This window comes from Delphinus delphis, chromosome 15, assembly GCF_949987515.2.
Source record: "Delphinus delphis chromosome 15, mDelDel1.2, whole genome shotgun sequence".
Taxonomy (NCBI): domain Eukaryota; kingdom Metazoa; phylum Chordata; class Mammalia; order Artiodactyla; family Delphinidae; genus Delphinus; species Delphinus delphis.
In genome coordinates, this window is record NC_082697.1 from 27,958,228 (window position 1) to 27,985,404 (window position 27,177).

General features: G+C 41.2%; 1 protein-coding gene across 1 annotated transcript; it reads right to left on the bottom strand.

Moving 5' to 3' along the window:
• Window positions 1-4,581: 4,581 nt before the first annotated feature.
• LOC132437620 (signal-regulatory protein beta-2-like) lies at window positions 4,582-14,567 on the bottom strand. Its single transcript, XM_060030966.1, is given in 5 exon segments — window positions 4,582-4,748; window positions 5,819-5,884; window positions 6,419-6,760; window positions 7,832-8,197; window positions 14,447-14,567. Coding segments are annotated over 5 exon segments (1,062 nt in total).
• Window positions 14,568-27,177: the final 12,610 nt, after the last annotated feature.

A 27,177-nucleotide genomic window follows, 5' to 3' on the forward strand; every position in this document is an offset into this window, starting at 1 on the left:
ATCAAAACCGTGCAAAAAAATACTTTTAAGTTTATATGTTAAATGAATTAGGGTCTAGGTTCACTTTATTAAGAGCAGGCTTTCAGCTGCACTAGGTCCTGGTGGGATGTGTGGGAGGAATGACCGTTTTTTGTGGTGCAACTATCTCCTTTCCATTGCAGGGCATCCAGCACCAGCCCTGGTTCCCAGTTCCTTCCCCCTTCATTGCTGTGTCCACCCCAGATGCCCTCCAACTTCCCAGAAAGTCCAAGAGCCTGGGGGCTCACTCTACACTACGCTCATGCTCAGGGGAAAGCAAGGTCTTTCCACCCTGGAAACTGACTGATGACTTGCCCCAGCTTAAAGGTCTGAAGGTGATCCGCTCCCCATGATGCAGCTCCTCAACTAGTATATGAGTCCCTGGTTCCAGCTGTCACCTCTCTTCACTTTTGTGCCCCTGGGAAAACACTTTCTTATGCCAGGGCATCCCTGGCCCCTCCTCCAGAGGCCTCTGGGTATCCTTCCCCTGTAACACTACCTGATAGCTAATGTTTATTGAACACTTACTATGTCCCAGACACTTTTTTTTTTTTTGTGGTACGCAGGCCTCTCACTGTCATGGCCTCTCTCGTTGCGGAGCACAGGCTCCGGACGCGCAGGCTCAGTGGCCATGGCTCACGGGCCCAGCCGCTCTGCGGCATGTGGGATCTTCCTGGACTGGGCCACGAACCCGTGTCCCCTGCATAGGCAGGCGGACTCTCAACCACTGCGCCACAGGGAAGCCCCCAGACACTCTTAAAAGAAACTTAAATACACTAACTTACTCATCCTCATGACAACTCTATGAAGTGAGTTCTATTATCATTTCCATTTTATAAATGGGGAACCCTAGATTCCTAAATGAGTTTGAATCCAGGCATCTCAGATATGAGCCTTGTGTTCCCAACCACTACACCACCCCTGTCTCTCTTTGGCCTATAGGACTCTGCTTCCATGGCTGGTTTCTGGACGCAGCTCCAGATGATCTGACTGGAGGTATTTAGGGCCACAATTTGATTAGAAGGGAATGTGCGGGTGTGAAGTTGAAACTACATTTTCATAACATTTATCTAAATATCCTTAACAAAACTGGGTGAGGGGTGGTGCTGAAGGCCCTGCCACCTTCCTACCTCTAGCCCCTCCCTCCACCCACCTCCCCCCGCCCCGCCTCCACCCCCAAGTCCCACAACCACTACCAGCTCCAGGCTCCCCCCAAACTTGAAGATGCACCACCACCTGCTCCTGACCCACCCAGCCCCACCCCTTTCTCCCATAACCCCACTCCCAGTACTACATGCTCCCCCACCCTTCAAAGCTCACTTCCTCCCCAAGTTTCATCCCAGTCCCCTCCAATTTCATCCACACCTTTGTTCCCATCCTGGCCTTACCCCGGTCCCACTCTCTAGTTCCACCTTCCATCACCTGCCTGGCATGTTGTCAGCCTTCAACTACTTTTTATGTCGGAATGTAAGGGGCTGCAATAGTGAAAAGTTAGGTTCCTGCCCTCAGTGAGCTCAAATTCTAGTGGGGACAACTAATAATCATCAAGGAAATAAATACACACGCACTCACACGTACACGTAGCAGTAAGTGCTGAGAAGAAAACTTAAGGTGCAAATGGGAAATGAGAAGGAGGAAGATGTCGCGGTGGAGGGGGTGATCTCGGGAGGCTTCTTGAAGGAAACAGTTATGTAGAGACTTGGCTGAATTAGGGAATGTGTGTGGCCAAGGCCCATGTGGGTGCCAGAGTGGAGTCAGTTTAAAGGGTGGTGTTGGGAGATAAGATGGGGATGTGTGTTGCAGGGAGCAGACTCTGCAGGACCCTGTCAGGTGAGGAGATTTTCAGGGGCAGAGAAGGCAACCACCTCCAGTTATTTCAGAGGCCCAGTTCCATGCTATTCGTTTCCCATGGCTGCTGTAACACATTACCACAAATCTGATGGCATGAAACAACAGAAATTTATTCTCTCCTATTTCTGGAGGCCAGAGTATGAAATCAGTATCACTGGGCTGAAATCAAGGTGTTAGAGGGCCATGCTCCCTCCAGAGACACTGGGGAGAATCTGCTCCTTGCTTCTTCCAGCTTCTTGTGGCTGCCAGCATTGTTTAGCTTGTGGCCGCATCACTCCCATCTCTGCCTTTGTGGTCACATTGCTTTCTCCTCCTCCTCTGGGTGGAATCTCCCTCTGTCTCTCTCTCATCAGGACACTTGTGATTGCATTTAGGGCCCACCTGAATAATTCAGGACCACTGTTCCATTTATAGATCTTTAATCACATCTGCAAAGTCCTTTTTGCCATATAAGGTAACATTAACAGGTTCCAAGGATTATGACTTGGATATCTTTTGTGGGAGACATTATTCAATGTATTGTATCTACCCTTTCTTCTGATATCTGGTAATTCAATGATTTATTCAATTCTCAGTTCAGTGTAAACCTTGACACTTGTTTCTTTTTCCTTTTTTGTAACACGATTATCTGATTTAAGTTTTGATTGTTGAGGCGTTCATTTCAAAGAGGCATCCCCTTCAATGTGTTTATCTTGAATAAAAACATTGCCAGCCACAGGGCTAGATAGAGTCAGGCCATCTTCCCCCATAGAGCTTCCTTTGTTTTCGAGATCTTGTTTGTTTTCAGTAACTGATCATTTGAGCTCCCAGTTGTTTTTTTTTTCTTCTTCTTCCTGGGCTTTAAATTCCCACTCTTAAGTTTTAAATTTACCAATAAAGAGTGAGCCCACAAAATCATCAACCCCAATAAAACAGAACCCCAGGTGCTGTCTCTCTCTCTCTCTCTCTCTTTCTCTTTCCCTGTGACCTCACTGTGTGGCCCCAGGAATGCTGTGTAAATTCCAGGTCTTGTAAAGTAATAAGCCTCTGTTTCTTCAAAGTTCCCTGATGGGTATCACTGAAGGGCATCTTGCACTCATAATACCAACCACAAGGGCCAGTCCAACCACAACACTGGTTATCGATATGCTGAAACTGGCACAAAACACTCAGACTAAATTAATGGCCCCTTAGACTTAGTATTATTCCAGCTGCTTTTCTGTTTGTTATGATGAAAAACATCCAGACTAATCCACTTCCCTACCTAATAGGTGCTAATAAATGTTTGTGTGGAAAGAGGAAAGGGAGTTTGCATGCACTGAGTGTACACAGAGCACATAGCACATAGTAAGCCCTCAGTGGATGTTGAATTGAATTGCTTCTTATACAGTGCAGAGAGTCCACGTGATTGTCCTCGACGTTCCAAGAGGTGCAGTTAGTTACTAATGGTGGTCAGGGAGGGAGTGGGGGCTTCAGGATTAGAAATCGGGCATGTCTGACTCCAAGGAATGCGTGCTTTCCCCTACATCAGGGTTCCTCAACTTCGGTACTACGGATACATTGGGCCAGATAACTCTCCGTTGTGGGGTATGCCCTGTGCATTGTAGGATAATTAGCGGCATCCCTGACCTCTACCCCCTAGATGACAATGGTACCCCCCAAGTTGTGACAATCAAAAATGTCTCTAGACATTGCCACATACCCCCTGGGGGGGCAAAGTATTCTCTTCTTGAGAACTACTGCCCTCCATTATGCTGCCCTAGTGGAGGTGGAGGTATAAAGAGATGCCATTTCATCTGGGAATTGAATTCAGGTGTCCCACGGAACAAGTAAGAAACTGTGTCTATGCCACAGAGGTGGAGATCACTGGTTATCTACTGATGTTTACTCTCTGATTCTCTAGTGACAGCTTTTAGCTGGGCGCACCTTGCTAGAATAAAGACTACATTTCCTAGCCTTCCTTGCAGCTAGGTGTGACCATGTGACCACATTCCAGCCAGTTAGAGGTGATGTGGACAAATTCCCAGCTGTGACCTTGAAGGGAAGTGTCATTCTCCCCTTCACTACTTCTTTCCCTGGTCTTTCTGCCTGGGATATGGACCTGGTAGCAACAAGATCAAGGAATCCTGGGTCTCAATACCAGGGAGTCCCGAATTGCCTGGCCGGCTTATACTGGAATATTACTAAAGAAACCAACTTTCTTCTGATTTGAGCCACTGTTATTTAAGAGTTTTGTTAAAGTTGCCAAACCTGCATTCTAACTGTTACAGCCACCCAAGTCAGCCACAGTGGAGAAGGAAAGAAGGCAGGAAAGGAGGAAGGAAGGATGTAGATGGAGGGGCGCAGGTGGTCTGGTTGGGCTCAGAGACACTCAGGGAAACCTTCTGGGAAAGACTCTGAGTTGCATCTTGAAGGAAGAGAAAATGTGGAGTGGGGAGCAAGGGGGCAAGCCCTCCAGAAGGGCCTACATCAGGAGCAAGGGCCTCAAGGAGAGACCTGGGCAAGGTCTTGAAGAACAAGGAGGGCTTGAACAGGCTGAGAAGAGAGAGGAAGGCAAGTCAGAGGGGAGCCCAGTGCCAAATGGGGAATTTCGCCAGGTGAAAGGAAATCGGGTGTAGGGAATCTGGAGTTCGTCATGAGGCCTGAGGGCAACTGGAGGCTGGAATTGGAGGCAGAGGAATGATTGGGGAGTCCCTGGCCCTCTCTTAGAGGACCCACTCTAGGGCTGACCAGTCATCCATACCCCATGCCCCATGCCAAGATGAGCACAGCTGCTGGGCCTGAATTTTTGACATCTTCTTGTCAAGGATTCCTCCGGTGGGCAGCCAGGGCCAGCAGGACTGCAGCCAAGGTCACAGCTTTCAGTCCCAGGACCACAAGAGTGAGCACAGACAGGAGGCCTGGGGGACACAGAGGAAAGCTCAGGAAGGATCCCAGCTGAGCCCCCAACAGCCCACACCTCAGTGCCTCTATGCTGGAGTTGGGTCAAACTTCTGTATAACCTCTGGGGCCTCATCCTTTTTACCCTGGAAGAGATCAAAGACCTCCCATACCCCTGTCCCAGGCTCGAAGAGCCTTTTCCCAATATCCTACCTATACCTTTAATCATCTTGACAGCATCTCTGACCTCTGATAACAATAGAAAATTGCTTTCGTTATAGACTGCTCAGGTCCTCTGTCTCAGGCCCTGAGCTAAGCACTTCCTAATTGCCTTATATAATCCTCAAACTAATCTTGCAAGGTAGGATAGCAATCCAGCTTGTATAGATAAGGAGACAGATCCAGAGTGGGGAAGTGATTTGCTCAGGTCTACATGTGTCAAAGTAGTGATGGGACCAAGTGGTTTGGCTCCCAAGAATGGCAGGAACAGGGCTGAGCATCAGGGAAGCTAACCTGGTCACCTCTATTCCAAGTTCGCCCCAGTTATCAAGTGCCCTTGAGTGTACCTTGAGGTGATGTGACAGGCACAGTTCTGGGCACTTGACACATGTGGCCCCATTGGATCTGTACATAACCCCATGAGGTAGGTTCTCTGTTTCTTATCTCCCTTCTTCCCCCTAGATCACAGAGCAGGGCACCAGAGATTCAAGGAGTAAGGCAACTTGTCCATAATCTCACAGCTAGAAAGGGGCTCAATCCAGGAAGCCTGGCTACAAAGCCATGTTCTTCAGCACTGTTAAGCACAGCTTCATAGTGCAGCCTTGCTCTGAATCACGGGGAGCTCACCACCTCGTAAGCAAGACTGCCCACTGAACAGTTAGCACTGACTGTTAGAAAGTCCTTCCTTTGACTGAGCTTTAATGTGGTTCTCTGGGTTCTGGTTCTGCAGCTGAGATGGAGTCCTGGGAACTGTCTTAGTGGCAAAAGGGCCCTAGAAGTCTGGGACTGCACCTTTCCCATGGCCAAGCCATCTCTGGCCCCACTTACCTGTGGGAGCCTGGTTAACGCCACTGGAGATAGGTACACTCACCTGATGGAAATACCTTGGCTGCACGTTCATTGGTGAATTCTGACTCTTGGAGAGAAGTGTGCTTTGCTGCAAGGGAGAAAAGTGGTCTCACACTCCCCTTTCTTTCTATCACTCTACTTCTTGAGTCCCTGTGTTAGGAGCTGGGGTCCCTGAGATGAGTCTGCCAGTTTCTGCCCGGGATGGGGGCTAGAAGTCAAGCCCTGTAGTTAGAACTGCATGAGCCTCTCTGGGGTAGGGACAATGCTTGCTTCATTGCAGTGTCTGCAGCACCTAGTACAGTGTAGAGTAGTCAACAGGCATGCAATAGATATTTGTTGAATCATTAACAGTCTATAAAATGTTCTGTGGAGCTCAGAATGGGGATAAATTAACTCTGCCTGGGAGAAGGAGAAGGTTTCACAAAGGAGGGGCTATTTGTGCTGGGCCTTGAAGGATGAGTAGAAGTTCTCCGTAGAAAAGGAGAAAGCATTCCAGGCAGAGGGAATAGCTTATGTAAAGGCCTTGAGGCTAAGAAGAGCTAGCTTGTTTGGGACATGATGAAATTTTCCTTGTGGACCACCTCTCCCTCTCCCCCAACATCTCCTAAACCACCTGTCTCACCTTTGACTCTCAGCCTGGTGCCCTGTCCAGATAGGTATTGCCTGTTGGGTTTCCTCTGAAACTTTACACAGTAATAAGTGCCTGAATGCTCAGTGGAGATGCCATGCAGAAGAATGCTGAAATCATTGTTGGAAGCCCGGACCGCTGTCACATTGGGGTAGGAGATACCTCTAAAGTTGTAAATGGCCTCCCGGCTCAGACCAGCTCCCCGAAACCACCTGATGGGTCCGGGGGGACCATCTCCAAGCACCGTGCAGTTCAGGAAGACAGTGTCTCCAGTGGTTGCCAACACCAACTCCTGGGGTTGGATGATCCAGAGGTCTGGCTCTGGGTCCCCAGCTCCTGCAGCCAAAGAGAGGACTTTGTTGTTCCCTCTCTCCCTCCGTAGTCCAATCATTTCCTCCCTCATATCTACCCTCCCTTTGCTTCCCCTGTTTTCTTCACTCAGTCACTCCCTCCCACATTCCCTTGTTATTCACTAATTGATTCACTCAGTAAAGGGATTCTCAGTACCTACTATGTGCTGATGCTAGGATTGGGGAAAAGGAAGCTTGCTAAGACCTACAAATGTCCTGCCCTGGAGAAGTTCTCAGTCTGGGGGTGGAGATGGTCCAGAAAATCCCCCTGAGGTTGGAAACCCAGAGGACTGCAAGACTAAGAGAGGCTTGGAAGGAGTAAGAGAAGACTTCCTGAAATGCTTGCATTAAGTTAAAATGAACCCCCCTCCCCACCCCACCACACATACATGGATACCCTCCATGTCAACGGTTTACGGGGGTTTCACAAACATCAATTCTTCTATTTCATCACCTGAATATCCCTTGAAGTAGGAATTTTGTTGCCTATTTTGCAAGTTAAGCACTTGAAGGAGAGAGAGCTGAAGTGACTAATTTAAGAACACATTTCTACTGACCCAGGATTTGGGTGTCCAGGTCACCAATGGTGGACTTATAGATAGTATGACTGGTTATTTGGGGATTAAATGATCAGCCCCAGTTCTTGACTCTCCTCTGATAGTGTGGCACATCCATACTCTTGCTGTGGATTCATGGTGGCCAGGTACACTTCCTTGTCTCTTAACTTTGATCTTAGCCATGTGACTTGCTTTAGCCAATGGGCTGTTAGCAGATGTTATATGAGTAGAAGCTTGAAATGTGCTTAGGGTGTTGGGACTTGCCCTCTTGTGCTTCTGCCATCTCCATGAGAAATATGTACTCTGGCCAAACTTCTGGGCCCTGGAATGAGACATGTAGAACAGAACCACTCCAGCTGCCTGTAAATGTGTGAGTGAGACATACTAATTGTTATATGCCACTGAGATTTTGTGTGTGCAGCATGATTGTGGATAAAGGTGACAGATGCAGGGAGACAGATCAGAGCAGAATGCTATGACCTGCAGGGCCTGATACTCACTCTTCACAAGCACAGAGGTGCCCTCGTCCAGCTTCTTTCCTGAGTGCTCATTCAAGCCATCAAGTCTCACACAGTGGTAGCTTCCAGCATGTTTCGCGGTGACATTGTGGATATAGATGGAATAGTCGCAATTAAGTGGTTCCAGTGTCTTCTGGATCATGGGCATTACCCCGGGGAAGAAGCCATGTTTGAAGTTATAAATTTCCTGCTGGTCCTGGTTGCTCACCTTGACCCATTTTATCATGCCATCAGTGCAGGAGCCGACTACTGTACACCTCAGCAGGAGTGTCTCACCTTCTGCCACCAACATGGGGCCTTCAGGCTGCAGGACCTGCCATTTACCCCCCTTGCTCTGCTCAGAAGCTCCTGCAACAGAGGAAGAAAGGCCTTGTGCTGGGCTGGAGGGACTTGGAGCCCTAAGAGGCAAACTTAACATAAACCAGCCCTCAGCTGGTCAAGAACAATTGCTTAGAACACTTGAGGGGTGTTGTTGGAGAGGGAAGTAAAAGAGGAGATGAGGCAGCTGGCTGGAGAGAGAGAGAGAGAGAGCAGGGCTATTAAATGGATTACTTATGAGTAATAGATGGCACTTGAGTGCTCACCATGTGCCAGGCAATGCATGTATTATCTCATTTATTCCTCCAACACTCCTTAGAGGTTGGCAGCATCATCCCCATCTTACAATAGAAGACACTGAGAACCCAGAAAGAGTTAGGTAGCTTTCCTAGGATCACTGCTAATTGAGCTGAATTTTTCTCCCCCACAAATTCATATACTGAAGTCCTAACTCCCAGTACCTCAGAATGAGATTCCATTTGGAGATAGGGTCTTTAAATAGGTGATTAAGTTAAAATTAGGTCACATAGGTGGGTCTTAACCCAAATATAACTGGTGACCTTATAAGAAGAAGATAGGTTGAACTATTGAGTTTGGCTTGAGACTGGGCACAGAGAAGGAAGGCCAAGCCCTCCCAATGGAAGTTCTTCTACACCTGGGTTATGAACAGCAACTCAGGTACTCCCTCCAAGAGCTCTGTGAGGTTCTCCATTTCTGAGAGAAAACTAATATTCAAGGAGGTGCGGAAACCTGAGGGGCACCATGCATTCAGTAGGTGTCATGGCCAGGATTTGGACTCAGATAAACTGCCTCAAGATTCTGCTCACTACAGGTCATCAGCTTTGTGCCTCAAGTTTCCCTTCATCTGTGCTTCCATCAGGCCTTGGGAATAACTTGGTCTCATTCCAAGACTTAAGTTTGTATCGCGGTGTTTCTCAGTTGGGAGTGAGGTAGGGGAGTAGAATGAAGCAAACATTCCCTTCTAACAGGATCTAGGGAAGGGTTGTGGAATTCTAAATTAATTTCCCCTCATCTTCAGCTAGGCATGCACCATTAGCCACTAAGAACTGCCTCATAACTGTGACCAAGTGACACCCCACATTCAATCCTAGGAATTTCGTTTATCCTTAGTTCCAGGAAGTTCAGCAAACACCCACCCCCAAACACCATTATTTGAGTCAGTCAGACCTTGTTCTCTCTAATTCTTTCTAGTCGTTCTTCCCCTGGCCTCAGGTAGTTTCCTCACATGGATGTGCTAAACTGTGCCCATCACTCAGCACAGGGCTGAGAATAATGCCTGCTCCCACCAGTAATACTGGAAAACCTCATGATCGACAGGGCAAAGGGTAGACTACACAGAAGGGAGTACTCTACCTAGAGAGAGGTGCTCTGGTCCCACCTAGCAAATCTAGAAAGCAAGGTCCCAAAATAGTAAAATATAGTAACATTCTATTGTGAGGCTTATAATGCATGTGTAGGTAAAGTTAAGGCAATAATAGAATAAAGGCTGGTGTGGGGAGAATGTTAGTATACCATCATAAGGTTCTTAAACTATATGTGAAATGGTATGATATCACTTAAGGTAGATGTTGATAAATTACAGAGGTATATTATAAACCCTAAAACAACCACTAAACTTCAAAATAAAGTTATAGCTAATAAGCCAATAAAGGAGAGAAAATAACATTATAAAAATATTAAATTACCAAATGAAAACAGAAAAAGAGGAAAAAGGGAACAAAGAACAAGTAGAACAAATAGGAAAGTAATAGATTTAGACCTAATCATATCAAAGATTACTTTAAATGTAAATGGTCTAAATATTCCCTGTAAAAGTTAGAGATTGTCAGATTGGACAAAAAAGTAATATCCAACTACATGTTGCCTACAAGAACTCCACTGTAAATATAAAGATGCAAATATGTTAAAAGAAGAATGATGGAAAAAGATGTATCATAGTAACACTAATCAAAAGCTGGAGTGACTATATTAATATCAGATAAAGTAGATTTTGGAGCAAAAAATATCTCCAGGAATAAAGAATGCCATTTGACAATGATAAAGGGGTAAAATAATCAAGAAGACATAAAACCCCCAAGCATTTATGCACCTAATAACAGAACTTGAAAGTATATGAAGCAAAACCCAACAGAACTGCAGGGAGAAACAGACAAATCCACAGTTACAGTCTGAGATTTCAATATCCTTATTTCAATAGTTGATAGAACAAATAGGCAGAAAATCAGAAAGAATACAGAAGATTTAAAAATACTATCAACAAATTAGTCTAATTGATATTTACAGAAAATTATATCCCCAAATAGCAGGATATACAGTTACTTTCAATTGTACAAGGAACATTTACAAAGATAGAGCATGTTCTAAGTCATAAAAAAGTCTCAATAAATTTAAAAGAATTCAAGTCATGAAAAGCATGAACTTTGACCACAATGGAATTAAATTAGTAGAATCAGTAACAGACAGATGCCACGAAAACTTCAGATGTTTGAAAACTAATACATGAGTCAAAGACAAAATAAAAGGGTAATTAGGAAGTATTTTGATCTGAATGAAAACGAAAACACAGCATTAAAGTTTGTGGCATGTTGCTTAAGCTGGTGGATATTTTAGCATTAAATGCTTATTTAGGAAAGAAGAAAAGACTTAAATGAATGACCGTAGTTTCATCTTAAAGTAGAAAAAAGGAGCAAATTAAATCAAAAGTAAATAAAAGAAAGGAAACTACAAGGATCTGAGTGAAAATCAATAAAGTAGAAAACCAAAAACAATAGAGAAAATCAACAAGAATAAAATCTTTGAGAAGATCATTAAAACTAATACATCTCTAGCCCTTCTGAATGAGGAGAGAAGGAGAGCGAGAGAAAGAGAAAGAGAGAGAGAGTGTGAGACCCATAGATAGGTATCAGGAATGAGAGAGGTGACACCAGTACAGTTTTACAGGTATTAAAAGGATAATTAGGCATTGTTATTAACAAGTTTCATGGCTATATATACTTAACAACACAAACAAATTTCTTGAAAATCACAAACTACGAAAGCTACCTCAAGAAGAGATAAATAGATGTTTCTATCTATTTAAAACATTTAATTTGTTTTAAAAACCTTCTCACAAAGAAAACTCCAAGTCCAGATAGCTTCACTGGTGAATTCTACCATATATTTAGATACAACACCAAAATCTTGATCAATAAAAGAACAAGTTGATAAATAAAAATTAAGAACTCTTAAAAGGAGTTCAAAAGACACTTGTGAAAGAAGAAAAGATAAGCCACAGAGTAGGAACAAATCTTTGCAAAGCATACATCTGATAAAAGGTTTGTAACCAGAATATACAAAGAATTCTCAAAACTTAATAATAAGAAACACAATTTAAAAATGGGAGTTGAACCGACCCTCATCAAAAAAATGCACGTGAAAGATATTCAACATCATTACACATTAGGGAAATGCAAATTAAAACTACAAACAGATATCACCACACACCTTTTAGAATGACTAAAATTGAAAAGGCTGACTATACCAAGTGTTGGCAAGGATGTGGGGGAAATGTTATCCTCCTACATTGATGATGAAAATGTAAAGTGGTACAACCACTTTGGAAAACACTTCGGCAGTGTCTTAAAAAGTTAAACAATCACCTACCATATGATCCAGTCATTTTATTCTTAAGTATTTTCCCAAGAGAAATGAAAGCATGTGTCCACACAAAGACTTTTATATGAATGTTCAAAGATGCTTTATTTGTAATAGCCCCAAACTGCGAACAACCCAAATGTCTGTCAATAGGTTAGTGGAAAAACAAACTGGTTTATCCATAAGGTAGCTAGAAATGAAAAGAAATGACTATTGATATGTGCAACAATATGAATGAATCTCAGAATAATTACAATGAGTAAAAGAAGCCAGGCAAACAGGAGTATATACTGTATGATGTCTGTTGTATAAAGTTCTAGAAATTGCAGACTACTCTATCGTGATGGAAAGCAGATAAGCTGTTGCCTGGGGAGGAGGAGGAGTGGAAAGGGTGAATCACAAGGAAACTTTTATGGGTGTTTGAGGTATTCCTCAACTTGATTATCTTGGTGATAAGTTTACAAGTGTGAAATGTCCAATGCCCACAAAACTTGTCAAATTGTACACCTTAAATATGTACAGTTTATTGTATGTCAATTATACCTCAATAAAGCTGTTAAAAAATTTATAAAGATGAAGCTTCTGTGTGTGATGAGAAAGGGAGAACTAATGGAGTAGAGGCAGTGGGAGGAGATGAGGGCTCAGAAAGTCTCATGATTCTTATCCCAGTTGGGGTGAGTCTGGGAAAGTGAAATAGCAGGGAGGAAACTGGAGCCTGGAATAAGGCCCTGTGCCCCACACCCCTCTCTCTCTCCCTTTCTTGATTCTCCTTCTATGTTGTCACATGGACTTTGGGAATTGTCCTCGGTGCTTTGTCTCTACCTTAGCTGTGGGGCTGGACCATTCCCTTTCTCACAGCTCTGGGATTTCTTTCCACCCATTTTCCATCTGCATGCTCTTGTTTTTCATGATTCCTATTGAGGGGTTCCCTTTTGGAAGCATGATAGAAATCAACATTTTTCAAAAATATTTTGAATATATTTTATCCCGATTAGTTTAGATATATGATTTCCTACCCTAGTGCCTAACATGTAATGGACACTCAAAAGTCTTTGTGAAACGAGTTAATAAGAATTACGATTCACATTTTCCTCGAGAAAACCAGCTGGAAGAAGAGAAGTGGTGCCCCAAGTCACAGCCAGTGAACGAGGGAGCATCCAGGTCTGACTCCACACCAGGGTCCCACTGGGGCCTCTCTTGGGGGTGACAATTCTGGAGGACCCTAGGTGTGATGAACAGAATCTGGACCTCAGTAGGGCTTGGGGCAGAGACCCACATGGGCAGGTGGTGGAATGAGCCCACTGATAGCCATGCATCTTGTCTGGTGGCTCAGAGGGTTCTGGGCTCAGAGGGTGAGTTGTACCCAGAAGGCCCAAAACTCAGGAGCTAAATCAGCCTGATCCTGACTTAGAGGAGACATGGGTATGATAATAATAGCCAACAGTTATTAAATTTTTACATCGTGCCAGGTATTTACAGGCATTATCTCATTGAATCCTCCAAACAAAGAGGTGGGTCCCAGGATTAGTTGCATTTTGGCTCATGGATGTTTGATTTGTATCGGTGCACAGGGCCCAAAGCTTAGACAGGCCTCATGCTTGCCTTAATGCTCTACTGCTGCTGTCTTAAAATTCTTAATACTTTTTTTTTAACGTCTTTATTGGAGTATAATTGCTTTACAATGGTGTGTTAGTTTCTGCTTTATAACAAAGTGAATCAGTTATACATATACATATGTTCCCATATCTCTTCCCTCTTGCGTCTCCCTCTCTCCCACCCTCCCTATCCCACCCCTCTAGGTGGTCACAAAGCACCGAGCTGATCTCCCTGTGCTATGCGGCTGCTTCCCACTAGCTATCTATTTTACGTTTGGTAGTGGATATATATGTCCATGCCACTCTCTCACATTGTCACAGCTTACCCTTCCCCCTCCCCATGTCCTCAAGTCCATTCTCTAGTAGGTCTGTGTCTTTATTCCCGTCTTACCCCTAGGTTCTTCATGCCCTTTTATTTATTTATTTTAATTTTTTATTTAATTATTTTTTTCCTTAGATTCCATATATATGTGTTAGCATACAGTATTTGTTTTTCTCTTTCTGACTTACTTCACTCTGTATGACAGACTCTAGGTCCATCCACCTCACTACAAATATCTCAATTTCGTTTCTTTTTATGGCTGAGTCATATATCTTGAGAAAACCATAATTCAAAGAGTCATGTACCAAAATGTTCATTGCAGCTCTTAATACTTTTTGAACAAAGGACCTGTACTTTTATTTTTCACAAGGCTGGGCAAATTATGTAGCTGGTCCTGGGCTGAGCCTCACCATTTTTATATTTAATACAGTACCCCTAGAGAAAGGCCCCAAAGAGCAGTTCTTTGTAGATAGGCATACAAGTGTCTGAGCCAGAACCCGGCGGTATGAGCCCAGAGCCTGGGAGCTTAACATCCCTGTGCTGCCCAAGAAGTTCTGCTTCTCTCAACACTTGGTCTGCACTCTGCTGGGATCAGGAAAGTTCTCAGCTCTCCCCTCCCCCTCCACTTTGGTGGGGTCAAGCCCCTCCTGGCACCTCTCTGTGGGATCAGCCAGGGGTGGATCCTGTTCTGTCCCAGATCCTACTCACCCCAGAGGACAAGGAGCAGTGCCAGCAGCCAGGAGCGGGGAGATGAATGAGCCAGGCGGGTAGGGGTGGGCATCACTGGGGGCAAAGTGTGCCTCCCGTGGTCTCCTAGACTGGCCACCATTCCGTTCTCTGATCGGTGTTGGAGTCTGAAGTGAGATCTCTGGGCAAGGCTTTTTCTGCTTCTCATGGCCAAGGCTACTTGGGGAAATATTTTCACTACAGCAAGACAAGGCTGCTGGTGTAAGAGGAAGAAGCTGGGTGAAGAAGTTTCCGGCTTTCGTGTCTGAGCAGTAGTTCCTGTAATCACTCTGTCAAAGACTTGACCTTTTCCAGACCCTGTCCTTGGCATGCTGGAAGGGAGATGAGCATGGCTGTCATAGTGTGCCCTCAAGTCAGCCTGACTTTGGATCAAGAATCAGGTCTGCCTCTTCCTGGCTGTGTGACATTTCAAAGTCACTTGTCATCTTTGAGCCTTTGTTGCCTCATTTGCAAAATGGGGACAGTAACAATCCCTTCCTAAGAAAGGTGTTGCAGGAATGATACATGTGTGTGAGGGCTTAGCATAATGTAAAGGCTAAACATATTAGCCATCATTATTCATAATATGTAGGAAATAGAGGAGGTGATATTTGCTTAAGAAGGATTTATTATAAAGCAAGCTTCCCAGAGGTCTCCTTTTAACATTGCAGGGTGACACACACTCTCTTCCTAATTGTGTAATCTTGGGCAACTTTCTAAACCTCCATTTTCTGGGGTCCAAATGTAACACACTTGGACTGTGCAAAAATCTGTGTTTTGTGGCACCTTAATTTTCTGTAATTGATCTAAACTTCCTTGGGACCCGCCCCCGCCCCATCATGCTACCTATCAGGAAGGAAAAGATTAAGTGTGCTAATTAATTCCAGGCTTTTCCAGGTCTGACAGCCTCTTTAGCTGCACTGTTTGGATTCAAATCTTGGCTTTACACGGATCTGGCTGTGTGACCCCAGGACAATCACTGATCCGTAAAATAAAAATAAAAATATGCTTGCAAGTATGGGGTGGAGTAAGCACTGTATATGCTGCCATCATTCTCTCTTAGGTTAACTCAGTCTTTTCTAGAAAATAAAAGAAGCTCAAGTTTTCAGTGCTTCCCTTCTTCTTTCCTAATGCAGATGGTCCTGGGTGCAGAGGAAGCTGAAGTTTCTTTCTGGGGTAGAATAGTGGGCCTTGGGTTTGAACACTGTCTTGGGGTCTGGGTCTGTCTTGGAGGTTGGTCTAGTTTCATCCCTGAGCACTTTTCACTGGGTCTGTCAAGGTGTGGCTGGTCCTGTATGGCCTTTGGGACCTTTCATTGGCACCACTGCTAAATTGCATTGCTTCCTCTACTTGTTCTCCTGTTGAGGTGGCCCATCTATTGGAACCTCTTTGAACAGATCACAGGCCTAGAAAATTCCACCAGACCCTCAGGACCTCCATGTCATCCTCACAGGGGAACTTTTGAATCAGCCACTTATCTGTGTGAATTCCATTCTCAGCTATTTCTTTCATTCTCAAGTTTTTTAAAATTAGTTTAATTTATTTTAATAGGTAAGGCATTGTATTGGTTAGCTACTTCTGAGTAACAAATCATACCAAAAATGTTGTGACTTAAAACAATAACCATTTATTTAACTTGTGATTCTGTGGGTTGATAATTTCATCTGGGCTCAGCTCCATTGTTCTTCATATCTCTGCTGATTTTTGACTGGTATTGCCATGCATTCGAGATCTGCATCAGGTTGGCTAAACTGCTTTGCTACTGGGGTTGGCTGACTGTTGCCTGGGCCACCTCAGTTTTCCTCCATATGGTCGCTCATTCTCCAGGAGGCTAGTCTGGGCTTGTGCAGTTGAGAGGGACAGTTTTGAGAAAGAGCAGAAGTTCTAAGGTACAGTGTCACTTCTGCCACATTCTTTTGGCCAAAGGAAGTCACAAGACCAGACCAGATTCAAGGGATGGAAAATAGACTTCACCTCTTAATAAGAGGAGCTGCAAAATCAGATCGCAAAGGGCATGGATACAGGGAGGGGGTAAAGAATTATATATATTTTTGTAATTTACCACAGGCATCCATGGGGTTCAAAATTCACACAATTTAAAGTCTCCTTCATAGGGCTCCCTAATATTATGTTCCCTAGGGTTAACCATGGTTGCAAGTTTCTGGAGACATTCAGTTCCCTCACTATTTCTGATCTGTTGCTCAGATGTCAGGTTGAACATGGCCCCTTGTGTGGTCTATGGCACCCTAGGAAGGTTCCTGGACACCCTAAGAAGCCAGGTCAAATCCCTTCTTCCCTAGGATTTCTAAATACACTTGGGGTTTGTATACGCCATTCTCACCACACCCCAGAGTTTTGACCCCAGGGTATGGTTGCCAGGACCCTAGCATCTCAACTCCTGCTCTTCCTCCCCCTTACTTGCCACCCTCATCAAATCATAGGGAAGACACCCCCTTCTTTCTTTCTGTAGGGACTTTCCTAACCTCAACTGTCTTCTGAGCAGATGGTCTTCTTTGTTTTGGCTGGAATCCCTTTGGCCCCCTCATTGAGGCAACAAGTCTTAGGCTCCATCTTTGATAAGGGACAGAGCTGCACAGGAAGGACTGGACTACTGTGAGGAGGAAAAATGCACAAGGAAGTATATAAAAAATATTAAACTTGTCCCTTCACCATAAAAAGATGCCATATGATTAGCATGTGGGGCACTGGCTCCCAGTAATTTCTCAGTATCTAGGAGCAATGATTCTCCTCCTGGTTTAGTGGACTTGGTACTTGGTTGTTGCAGGAATGGTGGTGTCTATTACTAGCTTGAGGAGTTAGTCTAAATTGTTTTCAAAAGGGGCAACTGAGGTATATATAAATCACAAGTCCACACTTAACATTGACTTTTTTCTCTCTGCAAAAACGGAACTTTGTAAAACAACAGCTTCTTCATTGTTTACCACAAAATGGAAAACCCAGTAAGCAAATCTAGGGAAAATATTCAACCTCATCAGCAAAAACAAACAAAAAACAAAAAACAAAAAAATTAAAAAACAGCACTGGTGTTTTTGTAATCAACATTTATCTCCATTCCTTTCTCTGTTCTCCTCTTTATCAGAGGAGCTAAACCCTGGGGACCACATTTTTCAGAACTCCTTGCCAGGTTTGCTTGGGATTCAGTTCTACTGAGGAGAGATGCTTGCATTAGATTTGGAAGGTGAAAGAGAAGGAGAGGCATGATTGCCCCTCTAGAAATGGAGAGGGGAAGATGTGTGGGCATCAGAAGGTGACAAATGTGAGGTTTTGCAGTGGCCCCCACCATAAATCTTCCATAAATCACTTGTAAGTCACAGGCAGCTGTGACCACTGGTGGTGGGTTCCTATGAATATTGCAGATTCTTGGTTCTTCCGAAACTAGGAATAAACTAGGGAGCTAAAGCAGTGAGGATGTCCAGTGTTCTGTATGCAACAAATCTCCCAGTTTCCATGAGAATAAAGCAGGATTGCATGGCTTTTTTTCTTTTTTTGACCTGAACTTGAATTCATCTAGCATCATTTCAGCCATTTTCTTTTTCTTCCTTCCTTCCTTCCTTCCTTCCTTCCTTCCTTCTTTCCTTCCTTCCTTCCTTTCTTTCTTTCTTCTTTCTTTCTTTCTCCCTCTCTGTCTCCCTCTCTGTCTCTCTTTCTTTCATTTTTTGCCTGGGCCACGTTGCGTGTGGGATCTTAGTTCCCTGATCAGGGATCGAACCCACGCCCCCTGCATTGGAACAGCAGAGTCTTAACCACTGGACCGCCAGGGAAGCCCATTCTCTTTATTTAGAAGAGCATTTGGTGTCTCATTAATACTGAAGCCTCTAGGTCCTTGAACCTGACTCTCTGCTGTTTGCAACTTGTCCTGTCCTGTGGCTTGATTCCCCTTTTCTGTCTATTTTTTCTTATTTTATGTCAAATCCCATGACATGTTTGTTGGTATTGCTTTAATTTTTGTTGAGGTATGACTTACAGAGTAGTGTATGTAAGGGAACAAAAATGTAGCTCACTGAAATTTTAGATTTTTAAAATTTCTGTATACACGCATGTAATCACCACCTCAAGATATTGAGGTTTTTTTTAAAAAAATAATTAATTAATTTATTTATGGCTGTGTTGGATCTTCATTGTTACATGCAGGCTTTCTCTAATTGTGGCGAGTGGGGGCTACTCTTTGTCGCAGTGTGTGGGCATCTCATTGCGGTGGCTTCTCTTGTTGTGGAGCACGGGCCCTAGGCGAGCGGGCTTCAGTAGTTGTGGCACTCAGGCTCAGTAGTTGTGGCTTGTGGGCTCTAGAGCACAGGCTCAGTAGCTGTGGCGCACAGGCTTAGTTGCTCTGCAGCATATGGGATCTTCCCGGACCAGGGCTTGAACCCGTGTCCCCTACATTGACAGGTGGATTCTTAACCACTATGCCACTAGGGAAGTCCCCTGCTCCTTTCTATTCAATCTCTGACTCCATAGGCAGCCACCAATCTATTTTCTGTCACCATAGATTGGTTTTGCTGATTCTTGAATTTCACATAAGTAGAATTATACAATGACTGGTGTCTGGCTTCTTTCACCCATCTTAAAGGGTTCTTTTGTGGATTATTTTTCTTTATTGTGGTTAAAAATATCTCCTACCAAGAAATCTACCATCTTAACCCTTTTAAAATGTACAATTCAGTAGTGTCAAATATATTTACATTGCTGGGCAACAGATCACAGAAAATTTTCATCTAGCAAAACTGAAACTATACCCACTAAACATTAACTATCCAGCCTTGTCCATGGCAACTGCCTTTCTACTTACTGTTTCTATGATTTTGACTACTTTAGATACTTAATATGAGTGGAGTCATGCAGTATTTTTCCTTTTGTGGCTGGGTAATTTTGCTTAGCATAATGTTCTCTAGCTTCAACCAAGTTGTAGCATGTGATGTAATTTCCTTCTTTTTATGGCTGAATAATATTCCATTGTATGGACATACCACATTTTATTTATCCATTTATCTGTTGATGGACATTTGGGTTGCTTATCTCTTGCTTATTGAGAATAATGCTGTGATGAACATGAACGTGCAAATATATCTTCAAGATCCTGCTTTGAATTCTTTTGGATATATACTGGAGGTGAGATCGTTGGATCAGATAATAGTTCTCTTTTTAACATCTTTATTGAAGTATAATTGCTTTACAATGGTGTGTTAGTTTCTGCTTTTTAACAAAGTGAATCAGCTATACATATACATAGATCCCCATATCTCCTCCCTCTTGTGTCTCCCTCCCATCCTCCCTATCCCACCCCTCTAAGTGGTCACAAAACACTGAGCTGATCTCCCTGTTTTGTGCAGCTGCTTCCCACTAGCTATCTATTTAACATTTGGTAGTATATATATGTCAATGCTACTCTCTCACTTTGTCCCAGCTTACCCTTCCCCCGCCCCGTGTCCTCAAGTCCATTCTCTACGTCTGTGTCTTTATTCCTGTCCTACCTCTATGTTCTTCAGAACCTTTTTTTTTTAGATTCCCTATATATGTGTTAGCATACGATATTTGTTTTTCTCTTTCTGACTTACTTCACTCTGTATGACAGACTCATTTTTAAATTTTTTGAGAAACTTCCATACTATTTTCCATTCCCACCCACAGTGACCAAGGGTTCCCATCTCTCCACATCCTTGTCAGCACTTGTTATTTTTTGTTCTTTTAATAGTCACCATCCTAATGGATGTGAGATGATATCTCATTGTGGTTTTAAAAATTTAATTGAGTTTTTAATTGAGATATTGTTGACATCTAACATTATATTAGTTTAAGGTGTACAATACAATTATTTGACATTTGTATATTGAGAACTTTTAAGATTCACTCTCAGCAACTTTCAAATATTCAGTAGAGTATTATTAACTATAGTCACCATGCTGTACATTACATCCCCATGACTTACTTATTTTATAACTGGAAGTTAGGGCATTTTGACCTCCTTCACCTGTTTTGTCTCCTGCCCCCACAGGTTCTGGCAACCACCAATCTGTTCTCTGTATCTGTGAGCTTGTTTGTTTTAGATTACATATTGTGAGATCATACAATATTTGTCCTTCTCTGTCCAACTTATCTCACTCAGCATAATGTCCTTAAGATTCACCCATATTGTCACACATGGCAAGGTTTCATTCTTTCTTATGGCTGAAAGGTATTCCAATGTACATATACACTGCATTTTCTTTATGCATTCGTCTGTCAATGGACGCTTAAGACGTTTCCATATTTTGCCTATTGTAAATAATGCTGCAGTGTACATGGGGTGCATACATCTTTTTGAGTTAGTGTTGTCATTTTCTTCAGATAAATACCCAGAAGTGGAATTGCTGGATCATATGGCATATCTATTTTTAATTTTTTGAAGAAGATCAATACTGACTTTCATAGAGGTTGCACCAATTTACATTCCCACCAACAGAACACAAAGGTTCCCTTTTTTCCACATCCTCTTCAACATTTGTTACTTTTTGTCTTTTTTATAATAGCCATTCTAACAGGTGTGAGATGATATTTCATTGTGGATTTGACTTGAATTTCCCTGATGGCTAGTGATGTTGAGCACATTTTCATGTGCCTATTGGCTGTCTGTATGTCTTCTTTGGAAAAATGTTTATTCAGATCTTCTGCCCATTTTTAAATTGGGTTGTTTGCTTTTTTGATGTTGAGTTGTATGAATTCTTTATATATTAACCCCTTATAAGATATATGATTTGCAAATATTTTCTCCCATTTAGTAGGTTGTCTTTTAATTTTGTTGATAGTTTCCTTTGCTGTGCAGAAGCTTTTTAGTTTGATATAGTCCCACTGTTTATTTTTGCTTTTGTCGCCTTTGCTTTCTGGTGTCAGTTTCAAAAAAAAAATCGTCATCCAAACTGCTGTCAGGAAGCTTATAGCCTGTTTTCTTCTAGGAGTTTTATGAGTTCAGGTCTTACATTAAAGTCTTTAATCCATTTTCAGTTAATTTTTGTGTATGGTGTATTATAGTGGTTAGTTTCATTCTTTTGCCTGTGACTGTCAGTTTTCCCAAAACCATTTATTGAAGAGACCATCCTTTTCTCATTGTATGTTCTTGGCCTCTTTGTTGTAAATTAATTGATCATATATTTGTGGTTTATTTCTGGGCTCTCTATTCTGTTTCATTGTTCTATGTGTATTTATGCCAATATGATGTTGTTTTGATTACTATAGCTTTGTTAATATAGTTTGAAATGAGGAGTGTGATGCTTCCAGCTTTGTTCTTTCTCAAGATTGTTTAGGCTGTTCGAGGTTTTTGTGGTTCCATACAAATTTTAGGATTGCTTGTTCTATTCCTGTGAAAATTACCATTGGAATTTTGATGGGAATTGAATTGAATCTATAGATCGCTTTGGGTAGTGTGGACATCTCATAGTGGTTTTTTTTTTTTTTTTTTTTTTTTTTTTTTTTTTTTTTTTTTTGTGGTACGTGGGCCTCTCACTGTTGTGGCCTCTCCTGTTGTGGAGCACAGGCTCCGGACGCGCAGGCTCAGCGGCCATGGCTCACGGGCCCAGCCGCTCCGCGGCATGTGGGATCTTCCTGGACCGGGGCACGAACCCGTGTCCCCTGCATCGGCAGGCGGACTCTCAACCACTGCGCCACCAGGGAAGCCCTCATAGTGGTTTTAATTTGCATTTCTGCTTAGTGATTTTAAGCATCTTTTCATATGCTTGTTGGCCATTTGTATTTCTTCATTTGGAGAATTGTTTATTCAAGTCTTTTGCCCATTTTTGATCAAGTTATTTTTGTTGTAGTTGTTGAGTTGTAGAATTTTCTAGATATTAACCCCTTAGCTGATATATGATTTGCAAATATTTTCTCCCTTTCTGTAGGTTGCCTTTTTACCTTGTTGATTGTTTTCTTTGATGCATAGAAATATTAAAGTTTGATGTAGTCCCATTTGTCAATTTTCATGTTTGCTGCCTTGGTTTTGGGGTCATATCCAAAAAATCATTGCCAAACTTAATGTCATGAAAATTTCCCCTATATTTTCCTCTAGAATTTTTACACCTTTAAGACTTACATTTAGATTTTTAATCCATTTTTGGGGGTTAATTTTTGTATATGATTGTAAGGTAAGGGTCCAACTTCATTCTTTTGCATGTAGGTATCCAGTTTCCCCAACACCATTTACAAAATCTATTATTATTTCCCCACTGAGTGATCTTGGCATGCTTGTTGAAAATAATTTGGCTATATATGGAAGGGTTTATTTTGGGGGTCTCTATTCTATTCTACTGTGATATATCTACATCTATATCTATCTATATCTATATTTATGCCAGTACCACACTGTCTTGAATATTACTGCTTTGTTGTATGTTTTGATATCAGGAAGTGTGAGGTCTCCAATTTTATTATTCATTTTCAAGATTGTTTTGGCTATCAGGATCCCTTGAGATTCCATGTGAATTTTAGGATATTTTTCTATTTCTGCAAAAAAGGTCTTTGGAATGTTGATAGGAATTGCATTGAATCTGTAGATTGCCTTGGGTACTATGAATATTTCAACAATATTAAGTCTTTCAATCATGAGCATGGAATGTCTTTCCTCTTTTAGCAAAGTGATTTGATTTCTTTTAGCAAAGTGTTATAGTTTGATTTCTTTTTAGCAAAGTGTTATAGTTTGATTTCTTTTAGCAAAGTGTTATATATAGTTATTATAGTTTGATTTCTTTTAGCAAAGTGTTATAGTTTTCACTGAATGGGTCTTTTACCTCCATGGTTAAGTTTATTCTTAAGCATTTTATTCTTTTTGATGCTATAGTAAATGGGATTATTTTCTTTATTTCCTTTTTGGATTGGTCATTGTTAGTTTATAGAGGCACAACTGATTATCATATGTTGATTTTGTATCCTGAGACTTTGCTGAACTCATTTATTAGTTATAAAGTTTGTGTGTGTGTAATCTTTTTAAATTAATTAATTAATTAATTAATTTTTGGCTGTGTTGGGTCTTCGTTTCTGTGCGAGGGCTTTCTCTAGTTGCGGCAAGTGAGGGCCACTCTTCATCACAGTTCGCGGGCCTCTCACTATTGCGGCCTCTCTTGTTGCGGAGCACAGGCTCCAGACGCACAGGGTCAGTAGTTGTGGCTCACGGGCCTAGTTGCTCCGCGGCATGTGGGATCTTCCCAGACCAGGGCTCAAACCCGTGTCCCCTCCATTGGCAGGCAGATTCTCAACCACTGCACCACGAGGGAGGCCCGTGTATGTAATCTTTAGTGCTTTCTGCGTATGATTGCATTTCATCTGAAAATAGAGATAATTTTACTTCTCTCCAACTTGGATGCCATTTATTTCTTTTCTTGTCTAATTGATCTAGTACTATGTTGAATAGTAGTGGCAAGAGTTGTTATCTTTGTTCCTGACCTTAGAGGAAAAGTTTTCAGTCTTTCACCATTGAGTATGATGTTAGCTGTCAGCTTTTCCTGTAAGGCTTTTATTATGTTGAGGTAATCTCCCTCTATTCCTAGTTTGTTGAGTGTGTTTATCATGAAAGGGTGTTGAATTTTGTAAGATGCTTTTTCTGTCTCAATTAAGATAATCATGTGGTTTTTGTTCTTCATTTTGTTATTATGGTGTGTTACATTGATTGGTTTTTATATGTTGAACCATCCTTGCATTCCATTTATAAATCTCACTTGTTCATGGTATATAATCATTTTCATGTGCATTGAATTTGATTTGCTAGTATTTGTTGAAGATTTTTGCATGACCATTCATCAGGGATACTGGTCTGTAGTTTTCTTTTCTTGAGTCATTGTCTTTTTTAATATCAGGGTAATGCTGAAGTTTGAAGTATTTCTTCCTCTTCAATTTTTGGAAACCCTGGGGAGGATTGGTATTCATTCTTCTCTAAATTTTTCATAGAATTCCCCAGTGATGCCATCTGGTTATGGGATTTTCTTTTTTGGAAGGTTTTTGATTACTGCTTCATTCTCCTTACTTATTATAGGGAAATTCAGATTTTTATTTCTTCATGTCTTGTTATGCTGTATGTTTCTAGAAATTTATCTATTTCTTGTAAGTCATCCAATTCACTGACATATAATTGCTATATTAGTCTCTTTTTAATTTTCATGACATTTATTGTAGTGTTCCTTCTTTCATTTCTAATTATGGTTATTTAAGTATTTTATCTTTTTTCTTAGGTGGTCTAGTATTGGTATATTGATTTTGATGATCTTTAGAAAGATTAATTCTTGGTTTTATTGATTTTTTCCATTGTTTTCTATTGCATTTATCTCTGCTCTAATTTTTACTATTTCTTTCTTCTCCTAATTTTGGGTTGAGTTTGTTCTTCTTTTATAGTTCCTTAGGCATAAAGTTAGGTTGTTGATTTGAAATATTTCTTCTTTTTTAATGCAAATGTTTACAACTATAAACTTGCCTCTTAGTACTGATCCCATAAGATTTGGTATGTTGTGTTTTCATTTTCATTTGTCTCCAGATATTTTAAAATTCTTCTTTGATCCATTGCTTGCTTAAGAATGAATTATTTAATTTCCGCACATTTGTGGATTTTCCTGTTTTCTTCTGCTATTGATTTCTAGTTTATTGCATTGTGATCAGAGAAGATATTTGTATGAATTAAATCTTCTTAAATTTGTTAAACTTGTTTTGTGGCCTAACTTGTGGTCTAACTTAGGGAAGGTTTCATGTGTGCTGGAGAAGATGGTGTATTCTACCATTGGGTGGAGTACTCTGAATATGTCTGTTAGGTTCAATTGATCCTTTGTTCTTTTGTCTGATTATTCTATCCATAAATGAAAGTGGGGTTTTGAAGTCTCATATTATTACTATGTTTCTGTCTATTTCTCCCTTCAGTTCTTCAATGTTTACCTCATATATATGGGAGTTGAAATGTTAGATGTATATGGATATACAACTGTTATATCTTCTTGGTGAATTAATATCCTTTTAGCATCATATAATATCTTTCTTTGTTGCTTGTGGCATTTTTTTGGTCATAAAGTCTATTTTGTCTGATATGAGTATGGCCATCCCTACTCTGTTTAGGCTCCTATGTATGTGGAATATCTTTTCTCTTACTTTCTCTTTTAATCTGTGTAGATCTTTAGATCTAAAGTGAAGCTCTTGGGACTTCCCTCATAGTCCAGTTGTTGGGGCTCCACGCTCCCAATGCAGGGGGTCTGGATTGGATCCCTGGTCAGGGAGCTGGATCCCGCATGCTGCAACTAAAAGATCCTGCATGTTGCAACTAAAAGGATCCTGCATGCCTCAGCTAACGATCCCACATGCTACAATGAAGGTCTTGTGCATGACAGTGAAGATCCTGCACACTGTGGCTCAGCCAAATTAAAAAAATAAAAAGTGAAGATCTTGTAGATGGAATATAGTTGGATCCTTTTTTTTTTTTTAAACATATCTGGTCAATCTATGTCTTTTAATTAGGTGTTTAATCCATTTACATTTAGAGTTGTTACTGATATGTAGTTACTACTACTGCCATTAAAATTTTTTTCCTGTATGTCTCATAGCTTTATTGACCATCCATTCTTCCCTTGCTGCTTTATTTGTGTTTTGTTGATTTGTTTCATTATGTATTTTGATTTTCTTCTCATTTACCTTTGTGTGTATTATATATTTTTTATGGTTACCATTGTAACTATATAACATGTCTTGAAGTTGACCTATATTTTAAACCAATAACAACTTACCTTTAATTACATATAAAAATGTTACTTCTTTACCTCTCTGTCCCCTGTTTTATGTTATTGATGACACAAATTACCTCTTTTTGTATTGTGCATTTATTAATACAGATTTATGATTATTTTAATCCTCTTGTTTAAAAATTCCATGCCACTTTTACACACCTACATGGCAATACTACAAGATTCTGTATTTCTCTATACATTTACCTTTATCAGGGAGTTATACTGTTCTTCATTGTACTTTTGCTTCAACTTGAAGTACTTTTTTCAGCATTTTCTTGTAGAACAAGTCTACTGTTGATGAACAACATCAGCTTTTGTTTATCTTTGAAACTCTTAATTTATCCTTCTTTTTGAAGTATAATTTGGCTCAGTATAGTATTCTTTTTTAAAATTTTAATAACAAAGTTTATTTAATTCAATATATCCAAAATATTATCACCTCAACTTGTAATAAATATGATTATTAATAAGACATGTTACATTTTTTACTCCTATGATATCTTTGAAATCTGGTGTGTATTTTACACTTACATCTCAATTTATTTTATTTTATTTTTAAATTAATTTTTATTGGGGTATAGTTGATTTAAAATGTTGTGTTAGTTGCTGCTGTACAGCAAAGTGAATCCGCTATATGTATACATATATACCCTCTTTTTTTGGATTTCCTTCCCATTTAGGTCACCACAGAGCACTGAGTAGAGTTCCCTGTGTTATGCAGCAGGTTCTCATTAGTTATCTATTTCATACATAGTGTATATATGTCAATCCCATTCTCCCAATTCATCCCATCCCCCCCTCCCCTCTCTGGTATCCATACGTCTGTTCTCTACATCTGTATCTCTATTTCTGCTTTGCAAATAAGTTTATCCATATCATTTTTCTACATTCCACATATAAGCAATATTATGCAATATTTGCTTTTCTCTTTCTGACTTACTTCACTCTGTATGACAGTCTGTAGGTCTATCCATGTCT